We start from the raw sequence: 22,877 nt of genomic DNA on the forward strand, positions 1-22,877 counted from the left end.
ATAGTGCAACCGATTTTTATTAACTTTATTCTAGTTTGCGGTGTAGGGATTGATAAAGGGTTGTTATACTTAACATCCGGTCTGCGGTTTCGGCAGGCTAGCTTTAAATTATATCTACTTTTAGGAGTTTTATTATTAACCGAAATTAACGTAGACGGCATCGCGAGCTGAACTCTCATCGTTTATAGAACAGGTCCTCAATATATTTTTCTACTCCTCTACTTTTATCTGTCATTGTCACTTCAAGATATGTTTGCAAAGGACATCTTGTACGATTGTACGGAACTCATAGTATGCGATTCTGGACGAGACGAGCAGGACGTTCAGCTGATGGTAATTGATACGCCCTTGCACCCACTGCCGCTCCGGATTCTTGAAAAAGCCCAAAAATTCTGAGCGGAACTACAGTTGCGCTCGTCACCTTGAGACATAAGATGTTAAGTCTCATTTGCCCAGTAATCACTAGCTACGGCGCCCTTCAGAACGAAACACAGTAATGCTTATACATTACTGCTTAGCGGCAGAAATAGGCGCCGTTGTGGTACCCGTAATCTAGCCTGCAAAGGAGCTTCCCACTGGAAAAATTTAACAAGGAGTTCACATGATGGTATGCGATCTGCTTCGAATCTATGATAGATGGTATTATAATACTGACAGCAGTGTTAAATATCTTAACAGTACATTTCAAAACTTATCTTTCTCCCCCGCGTCAATTATAAATTGTATCTCATTTTAACAAGTATTTGTATCAAAGGCGTCACAGTATAGCGATATCAAATAGTAGCGATCTACAACAACCTCATTATTCTCGATTGCTTTTCTTTCAACTTTCAACATTTAGCTGTGGTTCAGTGTATTCATTTGTTTAAATCAAGCAACGCTGGCATGTTTTTTTATGTTGAATGTATTGTGTCAAAATGAATTGGTGCATTTATGTTGAAACGAAGTTTTTCTCGTACAAGATTTAGATTGAATACCAAACCTTTACTGTATTATAAATAATCGCGAAGTAGAGTTATTCCAAATTTAAAACTTTTTCAGCCTTACAAATAAACTTGGTATATAAAACAACATGTATTAACCTGAGAATAAACCAACAATATGCAAAATGTCTACTATATCGCTAACAACACTGTAAATAAAACGGTAATTCTGAAATTTTTGGGAATGTCTAGTAGGCTTGCAAATAAGCGCGGGAATCATTATACGTCCGAATAAACAAATCCTAAGCGAAATATGTATTTGTAAACATTTTCCATTAGTTTTAAGGCCATCTTTCTCTTACCTTTGTCTCTACATAATTACATGAAGTAATTTTAAACTTGGAGTAACTTTACATTGCGTTCATTAATAAAACAGTTGGAGGACACATTAGTGACTATTTTTCTATACGAACTCGACTCGACTCGGGTTTTAACCATAGGTCAATATATTAATTTTATATAAGCTTAATATTATTATTATTATTTTTTTTATATCCAATCTTTAAAGTTTAAATTAACTGGCACAATAATACACACAATATAAAGACCGAGCAATGTATTTAAATTGTTTACTTTTAAAACTGTACTGACTTTGTTTAGACACGATGCGCTTCAGATTCTTACTGTCCATTTATGCATAGATTCTCTCTATCCAATATACTATAATTAATAAGATTTTCTATGCTTATTTTCAGTACCTTCACAGTATAAATATTCGGTTTATTAATCATTCTGAATGTCAAATTGCCACAAATAATGAAATGAAGAGCTATTTTACATGTCGTTATGAAATTACTAAAAATGACTAGTAACTAACTCGACACTTATCCGACGTTTTATTTTACTTTTCATAAAATTTCTATAAGGCCTATTGTTTAAATTGATTCTTATGGTGTACACTCTTAAAAGGTGACATGATAATTGTCACTTGTGTATAAGTGCACTAATTTCACTTACTGTCAAAATCTGTCCCAGTTAGGACAATTTATGCCTCACAGTCATTGTATTGGTCTTTATGAGATTGACATAAATGCCAACAGAATCATTACCACTAACCGATGAGATAATGACACTCTTGTTATTAATAAAATATTTTATGAACTAATGTTCGATTAAGAACAAACTTAAGCCAACAAAAACTATCTGAGAGACCATCGCTTGCCAAATTTAATAATTCAAAGTCAGTTGAGTCCCTTTCGATTTTGTTGTTTCTGTGGTGTTAAAAGTCGTACAAGCCGTATTTTTCAATCAAAAATCGTCGATCAACAATAGCAACTTTATTTAGAGAAATTATACCAAATTTTCAAGCAGGCGGATAGCAATTTTATATGTTTAATTTTTTAATCATTTCAATGTTCGTTTCTCTATACGGGTACGGAAGTCTTAAAGCTATAGGTATGTAATAAATTGACCTCAAACAATTAATTAGTTATTCGAATCTTTTGTGATATCATTACCATAGCTTAAAATATAATAGCTTATAGACAACCTGACAGCTAGATAATCCGCGACCAATTTTGATTTGTCAATGTGTGCGATAGCTAGTGGTTTTAATTCAAAATACTAAGGAAGTAATGTCAAATGTGGTGGAGTGTTTGAGACTTGTAAATAAAAATCGGTTACAGTAACAATAGATTCCCTTACCTTTTCTCTCTTGCTGTATCTCGGTTAGAGATGTTCTTCTTTCATACACTTAGTTTGTCTATACGATTATAAGTGTATGATCGTAACCATAAGGTTTGTGGTTTAAGACATTTATTGTTCCATAAAGGAATTTCCACCTAAATGGAACTTACAGGCTATATTATAAGAAATGGGTTACAAAATTGCATCTTAAAGCGTATAGTAAATATAAAGTATTTAAAATAGGCTAATTAGGTAAGTATAGCTTATATACATTTCTAATACAAATATTTTATAAGAATTATAATACGAATCTATATATATAAAAATGAATTGCTGTTCGTTAGTCTCGCTAAAACTCGAGAATGGCTGGACCGATTTGGCTAATTTTGGTCTTAAATTAATTGTGGAAGTCCAGGGAAGGTTTAAAAGGTGAATAAATATGAAAATGCTCGGAATTAAATAAAAACAACGATTTTGATTTTCCTTTGATGTGTCCCCCGTCGTTCAGAACTCAAATAAAAATAAAAGTTTAAAAATGAATAACTAATTACATTTTTTATATCTTTCTAACTTTCTAACTTTCTCGGGAGGCAAAAAATAAACTTAATTTTAGGTAACTATAGTTGGTGGATTACTTAGAGTTGCTGACAATCTATCAAATTATTTTTATGAAAATTGATACAGTATGGCGACGTCTTCATCTATACTAATATTATAAAGAGGAAAGATTTGATTGTTTGTTTGTTTGTTTGTTTGTATTGAATAGGCTCCGCAACTACTGAACCGATTTGAATAATTCTTTCACAGTTGGGAGTCCAATAATGTAACCCAAGATATAAAAATCGACGAACGACGTCGCGGGGTACCAGCAAGTATTTTATAAAAATTATGATCATTACACTGATTACGTGAACGCTACAAAATGACAGATTTAAAAACCAGTTACCAGGTATAAGAAACGTGTGCGGTTCGTTGAATGAAATGATCAATTCACGCTCATTCAGGAAATCACAGAAAACTGCTATCACAAGTTTGTTCTGATAACGATTACGTCGTATTTTTTTAACAACTTGCGTCATTTCCTTTTTGAATATCAGACTTGTAATGCAGATATGGTAATGTGTGACCAGTGGAGTGGGGTAATTGTATAACGTCGCACGAGATGCACATACTATTTTGTATAGCAAATGCGATGATTTATGTATTATTTCGGCTCCATATTCGTTTTTAAACTTTTGAAACATAAATTTATTATAATTTTATTCATTTAATTAAACTGTCAGACGCCTCAACCTCTTTTGATACTTCGAAATTTGCATGTGCCAAGTATAATTTGCGTGAGATAAGTAAACTTTTCGCACTCAAACAAAATTTGCGTGCGACAAGTATACATTTCGCACTCAATGCATGCACGTAATTTTAAAATGGGCAAACAGCTCTTTTTCAACCGCAACAGCGAGCGCCAAGATACTACTTTTCCCCCATGAGTAATACAAAAATGTAATCCGAAGGTAGCGTTTTCTGTGTCACCGGATCAAAAAGTATCCTGTGTGTTATCCACATTATAACAATATAGAAGGAACCCACTCTTCTATTCCTTGATGTTCAATAAATGATTTAAAACATTATGAATAAAATTATTTGAATTTGTATTTTAACACCATGTTCGTTTGAGGTTTTTGCAAATTTGTGTAAAAAAAGGGGCTCTTAATATGAAGAGACTACGTGTTATATATTTTATATTAAGGCAGTTTGATGTTAACAAGGACTTAAAACTGTTTAAAAGATGACAATACTATATGAAACTTTTTATATTATAATTCACAAAGTAAAATCAATGGCTATTTATTAAAGGTTTTATAGGCGATATATCGAGCGACGTTCAGTTCCGTGGTCACTTGGAAGAGAAGGCCAAACTGGCCTCTAAAAAGCTTGGTGTGTACTCAGTAAGGCGAGACAGTACTTCACTAAAAGCCACCGCCTGCAACTTTATAAGGCGTAAATTCGGCCTCACATGGAGTACTGTTCTCACCTCTGGGCGGGTGCTCCCCAGTACCAGCTTCTTCCATTTGACCGCATACAAAGAAGAGCGGTTCGAATCATCGACGATCAAGCCATCTCCGATCGGCTTGATTCTTTGGCATTGCGTAGAGATGTGGGTTCTCTCTGCATCTTCTAAAGCATTTATCACGGGGAGTGCTCAGGGGAGCTGTTCGGGTTGATTCCAGCGGCCGAATTCCACCACCGGACATTTCGTGCAAAGTACCACCTGGCATTCCACAACCGCGCGTTTCGTTAGAAATTTCTTGCCTCGCACAGCCACTTTGTGGAATCAATTACCGGCTGCTATTTTCCCGAACAGATACGACTTAGGGACCTTCAAGAAAACAGCATACTCACCCCACCTAAAAGGCCGGCAGCGCATATCTTGACACCTGTTGTTGCGGATGTCTATGGGCGGTTGCTTCACCTTTTCCCATCCCGTGAGCCTCTTGACCGTTTGCCCCCTCTTATATAAAAAAAAGGTTTTAAACGAAACACTTAATGTAATGATTCCATTTCACTCGTTTTTTCTCCAACCTTTAAATTGCTGTCAGTCTTCAGACTGTAGGTGATGAATGGAAGTTCTTTGTGTTGTAGAATCCCCTATTGGGCGCCACTACTCTTGTAGCATCATGGGTTCTCTTATATCCATTATTATTGGTATTTTCAGGCACTTTTTATAAGCTGGCTTGGCTAGACTGCTGGCAGACTTTTTGAAAACCTTGCGAACATTGCAAGTTGCATTTTTGGAAGGAGCTGGGCTGGTTGGAATAACTAGCTAAAACTGCTCGCAAAATGTACCCAACTTAGTGGTCTATTTGCTCAAACAGGGGATTCCAAACATATATATGTATGGAATCGCGCAAAAGATGTTTAATTGAACGCCTTCCACTGTTTAATTGCAATGTTTAATCAATATTGGCTAATTTGTAAAGACTATCTTATTTTTTTTTTGTTAATATATTATTAATTATAATAAACTGTTCATATAGTAATTATATTATTCAAATAAGGAGAAAAACCGAAAGACTATTAAATTAATTTGCTGAAATTAATGGTAGTTCTACGTACATATAGAAGCAAGTTAATAATTTGCCCTACTAAAAGTTCCCACAAATATATTACATGTACAGATATCTTTTAGCTACAATTAAAACATATTTATATACCTATGAATAGAAGCGCCAATATAATGCTGACGTTTTAAGTAATTATAACGTTGTCTAATTCCAACTTAATTATCATAATTAAATCATTTTATTACATAGTTTAACTTAGACGCTCTGTTACGCGGTAGAAACTTATTGTGTTACTTTATTATATAATTAAATAACTTTTACGTGTTTCTTTAATGTTATATTTGCTATATAAATTGAACATTAAGTCAGATCAATCAATATATACAACAGTTGTAATTCTTCGTTGTAGCAGGCCACCCTTCGGTGGCGAAAAAAAGGTGTTTGCTTAAAGAACACACGATAGTAGTGAAAACTTTATGAGAGGCTATATAAATAATATATAAACTAGCGTTAAATACCATCGCAAAGATAACTTATAAAAACAAACCAAGACTCGCAACTCAGTTGTTCTATCCTTAAGAATAAAATGATTTAATACCAAGTCGGTCAATTTATTCAGTCCTTACTTCCCTCTTAAGCTATTACGTAATTAGCTCACCTAGCAATATCTTATAGTGGCCATATGAATATTAATAATATTTTTATGTTTTATACAAACAGGTTAACTTGGCCATCAAAATTCAGGCTTCTAGTTTTATCCACAACGAAGTTAGGGTGTCAAAAATGGCTTGAACTGGTTCGAGAAAGGATGGTACGGCCGTGCCGTTCGTTTTGCTCGATTTGACGGAGGCAGGAGTAGTAGTGTCTAGTAGTTGTTGGAAATGACATCAAAAAGAATTCTAAAGGAATCAATTTTGAGAAAATAAATGCCTTTTATGCCTTTATTCCCGTGCCCTCAGATAACCAAACGTGACGGCTGATCCGATGGTGTTCTTGACACTGATGTGAAATGGTCAGAGCACCGAATGAATTTGATACTTCAAAAATTCAACACTTATTTAATTGTGAACATATTCAGATTCAACTGACACATAAGCGACCTTTCTGCGATCTTAATCTCGTCTAATCTTCAGCACACATATTTTTTTCGAAACCCTAATCCATTTTGTAAAACAAAATTTACTGCTCTGAGGCTACATTTAGTGCTTGGCCGACAGTCAGCACTGACGTCGGTCGATCGTAGCGTAACGTAGTACAATACGAGCTGACCATGTTGCGTGTAGTGCTCAGCTGACAGCAAACTTGATTACGCGTGTACAATTGCGAAGAAAAATGGATTCATTTTACACCTTTTTACCACGTACAACTTACGCAAACAATTACGGAATAAACGACGGAAAAGATAAAATGTTTACCCAATTATTATAGAGCGTCAAATTTAAGGAGAAATTTATACAATATATTCGAGCATGCCAGAACACGAATATTTGTTTACAATTCTTAATTAAAATGTAACATACGCGCGTACGGTCGGTCGCTCGGTCAGCGTCGCACTAAACGCACTAATTTATCGCCATAGCGCGTCAGCGGACCGACGAGCTCGACCGATGATTCTTGTCAGCGCGACGTAGCTCTACGCGCGTAGCAATTCATCAGCGCTAGACTGAACGCGTTCATATTATTATGTTTTCATAGTTATAACTACGCTCGACCGACGTCAGCGCTGATCGTCCGCCGAACACTAAATTCAGCCTAATATGAGCATTATTGCCAAAGTGCGGTCGTCTCTCATGTTTTTGCTTCGTATTATTACCCTATTAGATACACATGGCTACCTCCGTCTAACAACTGTTCGGTCTTAATAAATACATACGCCGCTTTTTGAAATTAGCAATAAAATATCATTTATCTTAATTAAAATTATTATTATTATTTACCATTATTAAACACATTGATTAACTCTTTTAAATCAACATTTACAGCTTCATCTTTTTGAGGTAAAATTTCTTTAGGCGCGACTTGGGGGGTAACTTAGAAATTTTTTCTGACGGAAGTAACGCTCGGTAAAAAAGTCAATTGAAACAATTTTTTAAGTCGTTTTAATTTTATGGTTTTAAAAAAAACATTTCAATATGCTCAGTAATATTTTTTGAAACTCTCCAAGTGTATAATTTGCTTATTTATTACTACTTTTGTAATAAATAATATATAAGTTATCAGAATTATTCTGACATTTGTGACATTCGTTAATTTGTTTTTGGTTTCTTCGTCCATTATTAGGATAGGCAAAGGGTTTGAGCCCATACAGCCATATTCGTTAATATTCAATAACAACGTCTTATTAATATGTGCTAATTTAACCTTTAATTTCTTATTATCAATTATTTTATTTAATGAGTGAATATTTTAAAATGTGCGAATGGTATTAATGAATTATAAATAGAATATAAATAAAAATAATGATCAGTCAAATAAAATGGCAGAATCCCAGGAACATTTTACTCTTTCATCAATAGGCATAAAAGAGAAAATCAAGAACCTGATTATGCCCTGGCCTGTATAAAGTTTAAGTGTTTATTTTCTGATGAATAATAATATTAAAATATAACATTATATCATTCTTTGTAAAATATAGAAAATCTCACTTTATTAAATAATATTATTTATTATATAGGCATTCTTTTATTTAAGGTATAGAAAATGCCAACTTTGCTCAAAAGATGAATTTATATCGCACACACTTTTTTACAAATCATTTCAGTTACAATATATGTAAAATGACGCAACAAAAATACTCAAATGTCAAATACTCAGTGCACGACTAAGTCAAAAAATGTAAATTAATACGTAAAAACAAGAGTTATTGAGTACAGTAGATGGATCAGTCCACACATATATACACAAATATTTTTAATTTCAAAAACATGAAGCATATTCTATAACAATTCAGTCCTCTTTTTAATATTATTATTATTTCTGAGTTCGGCTTCCAAAATGTTTAATTACATCATCTGAGTTCACAAAATGTTGGATTACATCAACTTCGTTCATAAAATGTTTTCCTCAGTTCAGACTCGTAAAAATGATGAAAGAACCTGTAAGTGTTTAACTGCGCAACGGACGTAATTCGCGGCTTTGACTCGGCTAGAAAAGGAAAAATGCTATTTTAAACGATGCTTTTGATTTCAAGATATGCGTGACCTAGATTCACCTCGAGCTTGTAAAGAAAAGTATACGTAATATTTAAAAAGCATTTCGGTCTAAAACACCTTCTGACGTAGAGAGTAAGCAATGAATAGGGAATAAGTTTCTTATAGTTATATCGTGTTTTTTTATTATTTCTGTTTTCGCCTTCATTTTTGGCGTGTGATTTGACAAAAGCATTTTTCCCATAACTCGGAAAATATATTTTGAAGCGAAAACTTCAATAGCGCTGGTCACTTTATTTTGTTGGTGTTGTAAGACCGAGCTGTCATGTTCGGATATGTGACGCTGATTCAGGTAATTTTGGCTCGAGTCGAAGAGACTGCGATCAGTGAGAGTAAATGTAAAAGTGGCGGCATGTTAGTCTAGCGCTGAACGATACGCGGAGGGGATGCTACGCACGGGTACTGTCGGGTACGCTTTAGAAATATAACTTTAAATATTTAATAGTTAAACAATATTAATGACATTATTTTCATGTGATGAGAAATAGTCTAGCACAGAATGTAAATTCAAAAATAATTTAGACCGAAAAAATTTCACTCATCAATGGCAAAAAAGATAGATACCATTTATACACTTCGGAAAAGTGGAGCTGCAATCAGAAGAAGGGGCAGTAAACTCGTTACCACTCAATGGTAACAAGAGAGAAGCTTTTGAGTAGATTATTAGCCGACCAATGAGCATTCAATACCTAACAGGCGCCTGCTCTCCTCAGTTGATTGGTTGACTTAATTGCTTGCATTGCGACTATATACACAATATCCGGACGATCGAGCCTTGCTCGGATTTTTAAGAATGTAGAAAACTTTAATAAAAAAAAAAACTAATAGGACATCTAGATTTAACTGGGGTTTCTGCTTTCCGGATCACCTGATCCGGATGTCCCATCTGAGCTATTACAGTCTTGTATATAGTGGCGAAATTTACCTTTGTATTCTAATGTTATTGTAGCTGTTTCTCATTGAAACACGGCTAAAACTACATTTTTGATGTGAAACATCTATAGCCGCACGTAAAACCGATTTCTGGCGTGGCGACGCATGCCGTGGCGACGCGTCGCCTTGTCACAGTAATACCGTCCTCAGAGGCAACATCGAATATAACTATTACCGAAGTCACTGATTAAACGAATTAAGTAGTCACGATTTCAAATAAATTCGTAAATTTTTGTCTTTAATGAAAATAAATGTTTATTCAATAAATAGTCATATGTTCTTTTCTGCATATTACTTTTACAAAATAATGCCGATGTTTCACATCTGCCAGGCGTCCCGTGACGGCTCACATTTTTTTTAATTGAAACCTAGTAAGATCGATTTATCGCCCCCGAAATCCCCTGTATACTAAATTTTATGCAAATCGTTGGAGCCGTTTCCGAGATTTGATTATATATATAAGAATTCCTCGTTTAAAGATATAAGATAAGGAGACCATTGGGCCATAGGATCGATCGACGATGATGTTAAACCTTTTTTCCCCAACAATAGTAGGAATTGCCTAGTCATCCTAAGCAGCGCTTCTTTATGACTAATATAAAATATTTAATATTAATTTCGGAAATATCTCGGTTATGATAGATGGATCATGCCGTATCTAATCTTTGAGAGGTTTCATCGAACACTCTATCGTCAACGCTCGACCTTATCGTACATTCTAGATCGTTCAATATTACATTGAACTCTTGAAAAATATACATAGTCGTATACACCTCTATAATTTAAGTTAATATGGCGATATTGGATAATTTACAGTTGACGAACCAAGTTGAGAAGTTGGCGCAGGTTAGTCGGGAGCTTCGGAGGAAACATAAGCAGCTACAGAATCAGGTAATGTACTTAAAACAAGTTCGAAGGAGTCTGGCACGTTTCCCTTTTAGAGCTACACCGGTAGTATATAGTAATAGTTTTCATATAACACTTTCTCCGTAATGCGCCTTCGAGACCGAAACTGCATCATTCGTCAACTTTCGCAACAATATGCAGGCAGAAAAGTTCTTTGAAACAGGTTATTCATATGTTTCTTAGTTGATAAGAGTGAACGAAGTGTCAACTGTCACTAACGTCTGGTGTCAGTTGACACTGTCGTTTACTCTGACACAACACCCGGCGATAGAGTAACAAGGAACAACCGCTAGTATGTTTTGAGTCGGCAATCGATTCGCATCGAATCAGTGCGCTACGTGTTTGGTGGAGTGTCCATCGATTCGATGTCTTAATTATCCAACTTAGTCAATCCTATGTTATATATATTCTATTGATGACAATAAGGGACGAGACGGGCAAGACGTTCACCTGATGGTAATTGATATGCCTTGCCCATTACAGTGCGATGCCGCTCAGGGTTCTTGAAAAACCCAAAAATTCTAAACGGCGCTACAACTGCACCCGTCACCTTGAGACATAAGATATTAAGTCACATTTGCCCAGTAATTTCAGTACCATAGCTACGGCGCCCTTTAGACCGAAACACAGTAATGCCTACACAATACTGTTTCAGGGCAGAAGTAGGCGCCGTTGTGGTAGCCATAATCTAGCCGGCATCCTGTGCAAAGGAGCCTCCCACTGGTAAATAATTGATTAGAGGGTTTAAATAGCGTTGAACTATCCCCCGATTACCTCCGCCTGTCTAAAGTTAAGATGGACCCTACGGACTCTGACAATATCCCTGATTTCACTGCAAATATTTTGACAGAAAACGATACTCGGGCTTGGCTATTTGGTTTTATTCTCGTAGGTGAAGTATAAAGCACTTTGGTAATAGTGCGATGCCGGTTAAGTATACTTAACTGCTTCGCCTCATACCTAAATTTGCACCCTCACAGTAAACGCCAACATTTTCCTCTTGAAAACAAATGTACTATTTGACATTGATGTGAAAAAATGCCAGTGTAGTTAGAAGCACTCGAGACGTATTACCTAAGGTACCGTATTCCAGAAGGTGCCTCAGTAGTCTTCCCACCTTCTTCATAAAAGAAACCGTAAGTCTTAGGTTGATTGGTTTTATCAGCGCACAACCTATAGTGAAATTGATTTGGATATCTTGGCGTCATCATCATCATCGGCCGGAAGACGTCCACTGCTGGACAAAGGCTCCCCCAAAGATTTCCACGACCATCAGTCCTGCGCTCCCCTTATCCAACGTATCCCGGCGATCTTGACCAGTTCTTTGGTCCATCTTGTGGGGAGCCTACCAGCATTATTTATTTATTAATTTATTTACCAACATTTATCTTGGCTTAATTTATTGTAATTCTCGTTCGACTAAATTTCTTTAAAAATGACATATTGCTCAATTTCCACGCTGGTAATGTTTCCATATGGATAGGATAGTTATCCACCATCCATCTTAAAAAAATCTAATCTTGTACTTGCTGTTATAATATTGTTGATGAATTATATTTTCAGATGCGCTTGGTATGCGAGGAACGATCCGAGCTTTCCGCCATCGTCCAATCACAGCAGAGAGATATAGCGGCGCTGCAGAAAAACGACACAATGAATCAGGTGAGATATTATTTCGTATGGTTTTACGTTTACGTTCAACAATAAACAACAATAATCTTAATATACTAATATTTACTATATAAAATGCTAATGTTCATTCGTATGTCCACGCTTTTCTCTATCATCCGCAACTTCGATCAAATTCCCCTCGGTTCCCTGGTGTGCATAAGGGAGTTTGGTCGGGATGGTTGGAAGTGGGTGGCAAAAATGTAAAATTATATACACCTGTCCTTCTCTAACTAATGTAAACTTCTGTAAAATTCTGAAAATCTCGGAACAGGAACACCTTCCTTAAAGGCCGGCAACGCTTCTGTGATTCCTCTGGTATCACTTCTGACCCGAATAACTATCGCCCTGTTTCGGTGTTGCCAACCCTTAGTAAATTTTTTGAAAAAAATATTTTAAGTCAAATGCTTACTCACTTTAACACATAAGTTACTTCATATAAAACAATTTGGCTTTACTAGGGGACGCTCGACTACGGATGCAGGTGTTGAACTCATCAGGAATATTTTTGAGGCCTGGGAGGAATCACAGAATGCACTTGGTATCTTCTGAGATTTATCTAAGGCTTTTGATTGTGTTCAACATTCAACGCTGGTCAGGAAGCTATGCCACTATGGTATAAGAGGATCTGCACTCGATCTTCTGATCTCATATTTAAATAATAGGATTCAGAGGGTCGAGGTGAATGGCAGGAGATCTCCTGGGACTCCTCTCGGTATGGGGGTACCACAAGGGTCTATTCTTGGACCCTTCCTCTTCCTAATTTATATAAATGATCTACCTAACCTTGTAGAAAAAAAACATAAGGTGGTATTGTTTGCGGATGACACTTCACTTATATTCAAAGTGAAACGAAGCCAAGTTTTATATGACGAAGTAAACAATGCTCTATCTGACATCGTGTACTGGTTTAGCGCCAATAACTTATTGTTAAATAATCATAAAACCAAATATATTAAATTCACCGCGCCAAATGTCAAAAATGTAGATGCGAATATTTTATTAAATGGAGAGGTGGTAAAACCAGTGGAATCTGCTATATTTCTTGGCATTACTCTTGATTCCAAATTGCAGTGGGGCCCCCATATTGAAGGATTGGCGAATAGGCTTAGTTCTGCAGCATATGCGGTTAAGAAAATCAGACGGTTAACTGACATAGATACGGCGAGATTAGTATACTTTAGTTATTTTCATAGTATTATGTCCTATGGTATATTGTTATGGGGCAGTGCGGCCGATACTATCTTTGTGCTGCAGAAGAGGGCTATTCGCGCGATTTATAACCTAGGTCCTAAAGAATCATTAAGAGAAAAATTTAAAGAAATAAACATTTTGACTGTTGCTTCTCAATACATTTTTGATAATGTTTTGTATGTTCATAAGCACATTGAGGAATTTTCTAGAAACTGTGACATTCATAATGTTAACACGAGGAACAAACATAAACTTGTTATGCCTACTACTCGGTTGGGTCGAGTAAGTAAGACTTTTGTTGGGCGATGTATATGCTTCTACAATATGATCCCAGAAAATGTACAAAACAAATGTGTTACGAAATTTAAAAGAATTGTTAAAAAACGTTTGTGTGGGAAAGGTTATTATAGCATAAACGATTTTCTTAATGACACCACGGACTGGGATTAAAGCGAACACCCTCAGGCTCTTTAATTATAAATGTTTATTGTACGATATTAAATTGTAATCCATATTTTATATTAAAAAAAAAGCCCGCTGAGTTTCTTGCGCCCATTCTTCTCAGGTCTGAGGCAGTCTCTTTTGAATGGGTGGTAGATTTTGACGTTCAATAAGTGATTATAAATCCTATTTTGAATAAAAATATTTGAATTTGAATTAAAGAGATTGTGGGCGGCGATGATCACTGAACACCAGGTGACCCGTACGCTCGTTTGTCCTCCTATTTCATAAAAAAAAAGAATGATCTAGAAAGTTCCAGAATGTGTGCAACTGATTTAATCAATCTAGAAATTTCTAAGGCTTACTGGAATGATCTAGAAAATTCTAAGACTTTCTGGAATGATCTAGAAAGTTCCAAAATGTGTACAATTAATGCGAGACGGTCTAAAAATTCTAAAAATTGCTGAAAATCTGGGAAGTTCCAAAAAGGCGTGCAACTGATATTAATAATTAAACATGCGATGTAATTTAACACGAGTAACGCCAGGTTTCGCTGCTAGTTGGGAGCATAATATCTTAGGATATGCGTAAAAACAATAAACAACAATAATTACAAATAAACAAATGAGTAGTCGTTACGAGTGATAATTATTGATTTTAAAAACATGTCAATTAAGAAGTCATTTGCCTGAGATAGTTTTAACGCTCGTATCAATTTACTTTCTGTCCTCAACGACGACATATGTCGAATGCCAGTCTTTCCTTGTCTCTCGGAGTGATTGTTTCTACGTGTGCTAGATAATTGAGTTGTAAATAGTGATTGTGACATATCAAAAATTATGTTACGCGTAGAAGATAGCCAAGCAGTAGTTCTGCCACATAGACGATTGAAACTTAAAACACTCGTCGGAGTTGCTACGGTTATTAGAACGATGATTGAACTGTTTGTAACAGTTATAATATTCTTGATAATGAATTATGGTATGCCTACCAGCTACGCAAAAGTAAGTGTTGTTAATTATAGCCGAATAAATATTCGCGATTTGGTTGTGGTTTTTCAAATTCAAATTCAAATATTTTTATTCAAAATATGATGTGAAATCACTTATTGAAAGTCAAAAAAAACTACCACCCATTCCAAAGTGAATGCCTCAGGCCTGAGAAAAATGGGCGCAACAAACTCAGCGGGCTTTTTTTTTTCATCAAAAATATGTTTTACAATTAAAGTAACATTTACAAAGTAACATTGTACAATTAAACTTATTATTTAATAGCCTGAGGGCGGTCGCTCCATTCCCAATCTGTGGTATCATTAAGAAAGTCATTTATGTTATAGTAACCTTTACCACACAAACGTTTTTTAACAATTCTTTTAACGTAACACCTTTGTTTTGAACATTTTCTGGGATCTTGTTGTAAAAGCATATACATCGCCCCACAAAAGACTTACTAACTCGACTAAGCCGAGTAGTAGGCATCATCAGTTTATGTCTGTTCCTGGTGTTAACATTATGGTTATGACAGTTTCTGGCAAATTCACTTAAGTGCCTATGAACATACATTACATTATCAAGAATATATTGAGAAGCAACAGTCAAGATGTTATTTTTTTGAATTTTGCTCTCAATGATTCTCTAGGACCTAGGTTATAAATAGCGCGAATAGCCCTCTTCTGCAGCACAAATATTGTATTAATATCAGCAGCGTTGCCCCATAGCAATATACCATAGGACATAATACTATGGAAATAACTAAAGTATACTAGTCGCGCCGTATCTATGTCAGTTAATTGTCTAATTTTTTTAACCGCGTATGCTGCAGAACTTAGTCTGTTCGCCAATCCTTCAATATGGGGGCCCCACTGCAATTTGGAATCAAGAGTAATGCCAAGAAATATAGCAGATTCCACTGGTTTTACCACCTCTCCATTTAATAAAATATTCGCATCTACATTTTTGACATTTGGCGCGGTGAATTTAATATATTTGGTTTTATGATTATTTAACAATATGTTATTGGCGTTAAACCAGTACACGATGTCAGATAGAGCATTGTTTACTTCGTCATATAATACTTGGCTTCGTTTCACTTTGAATATAAGTGAAGTGTCGTCCGCAAACAACTTTGGCAAGGATGCCACATGGGTCCTTTTTAGCGCCTTTACAGTTCCTCATGTATTAAAATGAGATGGATGGAATTTTACACGTATAATGGATGGCAATGCCCTGTTTATTTATTGACGCCGATCTTGTGCGGATGGTGTTTTTTTTTTGTGAGTCCCACTTACCCCCGACCCCGACCCTCTTTCGATCTATTTTGTTCATTAATGCTGCAGCATCTCCACTGAACATCCGATTCCACGAAGTTGATATTGCCCATGGGGGTTGTGTATCCACGACAAATTCTGAAGGACATATTATTATTGCAGAAAAGGAATGACTAAATGGTTTTCAAGCCGTAAACATAGATTGAGACGGATACAGATATCCCTTCTCTTTCACTCCTCTTCTATAGACGTACACTCAGTCTTTCTATTTCGTTCGATAGTGTTTAATATACTCGTTTGGAAAAAAATGGGTACCTAGGTAAATAACCTGTTTTGCCTTCTTCTTCTTCAGATTTTTCTTCTCTTCTTCTCTTCTATGAGACGTACACTCAGTCTTTCTGTTTCGTTCGATAGTGTTCAATATACTCGTTTGGAAAAAAATGGGTACCTAGGTAAATATCCTGTTTTGCCTTCTTCTTCAAATTATTTCATAATTCTAAGTACCTTGTACCATCATAATACTATACATAAATAAGCAAAAGTAGTTTCTCAATTTCAATTGTTAGTCAATTTCGTCATTACATTTCAATGGAGTTAATTAAAAATGATTCCAGAGTCTAAGCAGCTAGTTCATGTTCATTAAATAAAAAAGCAGGCTAAAAACTAAAGTTTTTTTAAACATCAAAATAAAAAGTATCTCATGCTAAATGACAGCTTGTGTTCATCCGGTAATGTCATCGATGCTATTCTTAATTGTTTCTTGTGGAATACGCTCCCATTGCGCAGTAATTATATTCCTTAGATCCCTGATGTCTTGCGGAGTGGGCTGCATCGATCATACTCTTCGTGTTAGAACATCCCAAATATGCTCTTTGGGATTGAGATCAGGACTTCGAGCTGGCCAATCCAAACGACGAATCCCTCTGACGAATCTCTTGAATATACTCTTCCACATCGCCAGAACGGTGAGCGCGACCGTTATCGTCCGTTAAAATCAAATCTCTAAGAACCACTAATACGGGTTGTACGTAAGGAATTAGAACTTCAAATTTGTTCTGGTGTGCTTTAAATGTGCCGTTTTTTATTAAGACTAACTCCGTACGGTCTAATATATTACTCGCTGCCCAATACAACTGAGCCTCCACCATAAGGGGTTATTTCTTCAAAGCAAACTTCTCCGAAACGTTTCCCTTGCCTTCGCAGTACCCGCCAACGTCGGTACTCACCATATATTCATATTCTGGCTTCATTAGAGAATAATACTCTACCCCAGTCCTTTTGAGTCCACGTCGCAAAATTTCGAGTGAAGCTAAGTCTAGCAACTCTGTGCTCGCGGAGTAATTTAGGATCACGGACTGGATAGCGACTGCATATATTAGCAGTGCAAAGTCTCTTTCTGGCACTCCATAAGCTGGTTTGCACACCTCTCACTTCCTCTAGTCATTTTGAGGTCGACATAAGAAGATTTGTGATTTCTCAATGCCTGGTTCACCAGGAAGCGGTCATCTTGAGACACGGACATCTTCAGACCGAGGCGTTCTACTGACGCAACCAGTCTCTTGATGTCGTTGCCAAGTCCTCCGGACAGTCGTACGGCTCACATTTAGCCTCTGGGGCACATAAAATTGACAACATCCTTCCTCGAGTAGTGCTATAATTTTGCTGGCTGTTATCGTTCTATTAACCATTTTAGAGACTGTTAAATAATGTTATGCAGACATAAAAATATCAAGGAAATAGAACAATCCGACAATAATTATTATATAAAAAAAAGTGAGTGCGTGTAATCTTTACGCGCGGTTGAAATAAAACTTAATAATAATAAACTTTAGGACTAATTAACAGATACATTAATATATTATATAAATAAAGCCTTGTTACCAAATAAGCACTCACGTATTACTGAAGAGCTTTGTTAGATATTTTGCTGTTTTTTTTTTCTCGGAAACGCTAACGATATAATTTCATCTTTTGACCAAAGTTGGCATCTTCTCTACCTAAAATAAAAGAATTCGCTTATAAAAAATAATATTATTTAATCAAGTGAGATTTTATATATTTTACAAAGAATGATATAATGTTATATTTTAATATTATTATTCATTAGAAAATAAACACTTAAACTTTTTACAGATGAGGGGTCATCAGGTTCGTGATTTTCTCTTTTATGCTTATTTATTGATGAAAGAGTAAAATGTTCCTGTGATTCTGCCATTATATTTGACTGATTATTGTTTTCATTTTATATTTAATTTCTAATTCATTAATACCATTCGCATATTTTAAAATATTCACTCATTAAATAAAAGAATTCATAATAAGAAATTGAAGGTTATAGTGGCACATATTAATATGACGTTGTTATTGAATATTAACAAATATGGCTGTATGGGCTCTAACCCTTTGCCTATCATAATAATGTACGAAGAAACCAAAAACAAATTAACGAATGTCGCAAATGTCAGAAATATTCTGTTAACTCATATATTATTATTTATTACAAAAGTAGTTATAAATAAGCAAATTATACACTTGGAGATTTTCAAAAAATATTACTATATGGAAATATTTTCTTTAAAACCATAAAATTATTACGGCTTAATAAATTGTTTCAATTGACTTTTTTACTGAGCGTTACTTCCGCCAGAAAAAAATTCTAACTTGTTACCTCCAAGACGCGCCTAAAGAAGTTATATTCAAAAATAATTTAGAGTTAATACGAACTATCAACGATTCCCGCAACGATACGCAGTTAAAGTGAAATGTGCCAGTAATATTCTCAAATGATTAAAATCTCTGTTGTTAGTGTATTTCCTAAAGGGACGAAAAAAATTAAAACCGCCCATTTTTTTTCTCCAATAAGTTTATTTGAACCTGCCATTACAGAAGTGTACATCATGCGGCGTCAGTCTACCGGAGGGTGACGATGAGGACCAGTCGTCCAAGCCAACGTTCAGCGTCCGGGAGCTGCGAGCGATACTGCACGAGAGGAACGAGCTCAAGTTGAGACTGAACCGAGCCGAGGAACAGCTGCAGGCGTTGCAGGTCGAGCCGCAACCAGATAGGTAAAAAAAATATAGTTAAAAAAAGTTTTATTGTAGACAAAGAAAAGTTTAGTATCCGTTTCATAAGACTCTTTTACTTATGACCACTTGGTGGTATCCAGTTAAAATTAACATCAAATACTGAACTCGCTGAGTTTCTCACACTAATTTCATTGGATGGTAGTTTTTGGCGTTCAATAAGTGATTTTAAATCCTGTTTTGAGTAAAAATATTTGAATTTGTGAAATGAGCTTGCGCGGTATTTCAGGACGATACAACATTATTACCATCTAAAAAGTAACCTTAAACACACAGAGAGATAACTCGTCGGTCTGGGAACCCTGAGGCATAAATTGGAAATACTGTAGATGCTTTGGCTTTTCAAATAATAAGAGGGAGCAGTATTACCACTATTGCGTTCTCGCTCACACTTACAATGCCTATAAATTATACTATTATTTTATGCTAGGAAATCGGTTTGATGGCCGTATCACCACTTGAGAACACGATTGATGTAACAATTAGCTTTTATGGGCAATATTGTTTAGAAACTTAATTGACATAATTATTATGTGATAATTATTCAGTATTGATTATAATGCGAAAACGGCTATCACACAGTTTGTTGATATAGTACTTACCGGAATTAGTATTGGCGGCTTCTATAACCGTTATTGAATCTCATACAAGCAGCGGCTCGGACACATCGCCATCAATAAGCAGCAGTGTGGTTGAAGAAGAAGAGGCGCCAGTACAAGGACCTCTGCCGGCTGAACCAGACGACGCGCCATGGAAACGCAACAGCGGCATAAGGAAGTTGTGAGTTTCTTGTCTGTTTGCACGTGCGATTATAAGCTTTATTTGTGGAGGAATAGGTTATAGTTTTGTGAGAGAGTTTAAACATTCAAACCGAGATAAAATACATAAGACAACTCATCGTTAAGTCTCACGATAAGTTTTGAATTGAGGTGTGAGTGACACCATACACGTTGGTTTCTAGAAAGTTCCGACCCAGGTAGTATTGTATCTGTTATAGGCAGACGATACTATGGGTCTTTCATTCAATCGTCATTATTTATTCGTATAAAAAATATAAAAATATAACCTATTGAGAATCATCATTAATTGATCAATCATTGAAAAATTATCATTTAAAACTTTAACGGTTTGCATCGTGTTTATAACTAATAACTATTATTCATATTCAGATATCACTTTAAGGAATATCGATAAGAACCGTAAAAGTTTACGATAAATGCTTGCTTTGTTGCTGTAATGGGGTGTTTACACTCACAATGTAGAATGGGCTTATATATTTATTTTAAGCAAATGTAAATGTCCCTGAAAATAAAGAATCAGAAGTGGGATGTTAAGTTTATGTAAATGTCCTATAGAGGATCTGAAGTGGGATGTCAAGTTGATCTTTTCTTTTTATCTATGTAGTCCATTAGTAAGCATGAATTTTAACAGGCATGTGGTTTATATTATGGTTAACAGTATGGATATTTTATTATAACAAATGAATGTATAGCTTGTGAAATGCACAGCATAATTAAATTATATTCGATATAAATTTTAAATTCATGTGGCAATAAATAAAAGATATTATTTTCATACGTACTCACAGCTATTTAACACTCTTCATTATCGCTAAAATTACATAATACATAATATTTTTCTGCTAGAAGCAATGTCCATCCATAAAATGTAATACCCAGCGATGCAATTGTTGAACAAGTGCTGAAGTTGTGTTAGAAGCAGAAAGTTTATGGCGTATTACACAATATTTGTGTATTTGCTTTTTATTGGTTCTGGTACATTTTTCTATCGATTGGCTATGGGATTTGGTTACTGTTTTTTTGTTTTCAAAATTTTGTTCCAAATTTTTAGGTTAAATAATGTGATGTGTGGAAAATAGACCAGGGCCGAAAGAGATGCACGGATAGTACTTGTAGCACGGAATGGCACGGACAAAGTGTATTAACACTTGAGTCACTTTATGCATTAACATCTTCCAATCCTGTATCCGGTCTTATTGTTTCGCTTTTTGACATTTATAAACTTGCTTTAAACAGAACTTCATTATCATTATTAGTTTTTGCGCCACATGTGGACTTTACTCACCTCACTCACTTCGGCTTTGACTTCGGCATACTTCGTTTTGTGTTGCGTCACTTTTCACACCTGCTTTGTATATTACGTTGCTGTTATTTTTCCCACCCCCTATACATTAGTGCGTGATGGCTAGGTTCTGGTTGGCGATGACGTCACGGGCGCACGGGAGTCGCTCGCCGCCACCGAAGATCTCTTTCGGCCCTTGGTATTAAACCACTATAAAGGTACATCACACATTCGTGTTATATTGTATTGATCGTTACAAATATAACAAGTATACTATTGTAAACTATTTTATCCGTTTAAAAATAAGAAGAAATTCAGTTACACTAAATCACCGTTTAAGGAAAGTTTTTTTTACTATATAGTACAGATTAGCCAATAGTTAAATTTCTAACTGTTCTGTAGTCATCCTACACGTTATTGGTTCAACTCGCTACGTAATATTGCGCGTCCGGTTTTTTTTATTGTTTGATTAACAGGATGTTAATTCAGGAATTAAAATATATTATAAAAATATAGGTTGTATATCTAATCCCTTAACAATAAAAAAACGGACTTACAGATTTCCACACTCCACCTACGTCATACTACCGACTAATAATACTCAACATCGTATGTGTTAAAGTGACGAGCTCAATTTCATTCAGAATCCTGAGCGGCACTGCATTGCAATTGCAGGGCAGGGCGTTACTCTTTTCGTTACTTCTTCACAAAAAAAAATACGCACACACCGTTCTAGGTGTAATGTATAAAGTATACAGAGTAATTGTTTGATTGAAATGTGAAAAGAAGTATATTTTTATATGAACTGAATTTGTAACGATCAATACGAAATCTTTCACTGTAATATCACCGTATATTAGTAGCTCAATATTTTTGATAGTTTTCCATGCAAGGAGTAGTTTTGTTAATGTTAACGTGCGCTTCGTTTGGCTGTAGTTTTGTTATTACTTATAAGATATAAGTTTCGATAGTTTTAAATCCCAAAAATACTTCTTGTTGATGACGTCTGTTTTATTAGTCAACGTGACAAAAGGTTGAGAATCAACATGAAAGTAAATTATAAATGATTCAAACATATCTTATAGTTTCCAAAAGAGGAATTATTTAGTTGATATTTGGTATTTTATGGGAATCACCCTTGAATTTAATTTCCATATTCTTTTTAAAGTTTTAGATATGAGACATTCATGTATCAAACTATACGTATGTAATTATGACTGTGACAGACGCAATTAGATTTAATTTCTCTAAAGCATTCCCAAATGTGACCAAAGTTATGTCAATGATGGCGAAAAGTTAGCCATAAGCTTATTTACGACAGATTACGGATAAAACTAAAATTAGTAATATATATATATATATATATATAGTATATAGTTTATTTCGCTTAAAGTTTGGGTGATTCTACGTAGAGTTACCGTTTT

General features: G+C 35.2%; 1 protein-coding gene across 9 annotated transcripts in view; it reads left to right on the plus strand.

The window, feature by feature from the left end:
• Positions 1 to 22,877, plus strand: part of LOC126974010 (RILP-like protein homolog) — a 50,277-nt gene that overhangs the window by 20,175 nt on the left and 7,225 nt on the right. For 3 of the 9 annotated variants that reach the window (XM_050821373.1, XM_050821369.1, XM_050821371.1), the window contains exons 4-7: positions 10,630 to 10,704; positions 12,283 to 12,381; positions 19,175 to 19,353; positions 20,023 to 20,151. In XM_050821373.1, the coding sequence (XP_050677330.1) occupies positions 10,630 to 10,704; positions 12,283 to 12,381; positions 19,175 to 19,353; positions 20,023 to 20,151 (482 nt within the window). Of the gene's footprint in view, positions 1 to 10,629; positions 10,705 to 12,282; positions 12,382 to 19,174; positions 19,354 to 20,022; positions 20,152 to 21,580; positions 21,672 to 22,877 lie in introns of those variants that run through there. The other 6 variants (XM_050821375.1, XM_050821370.1, XM_050821372.1 and 3 more) reach the window with 4 other exon arrangements.

The sequence above is a fragment of the Leptidea sinapis genome, chromosome 31 (assembly GCF_905404315.1).
Source record: "Leptidea sinapis chromosome 31, ilLepSina1.1, whole genome shotgun sequence".
Lineage (NCBI taxonomy): Eukaryota > Metazoa > Arthropoda > Insecta > Lepidoptera > Pieridae > Leptidea > Leptidea sinapis.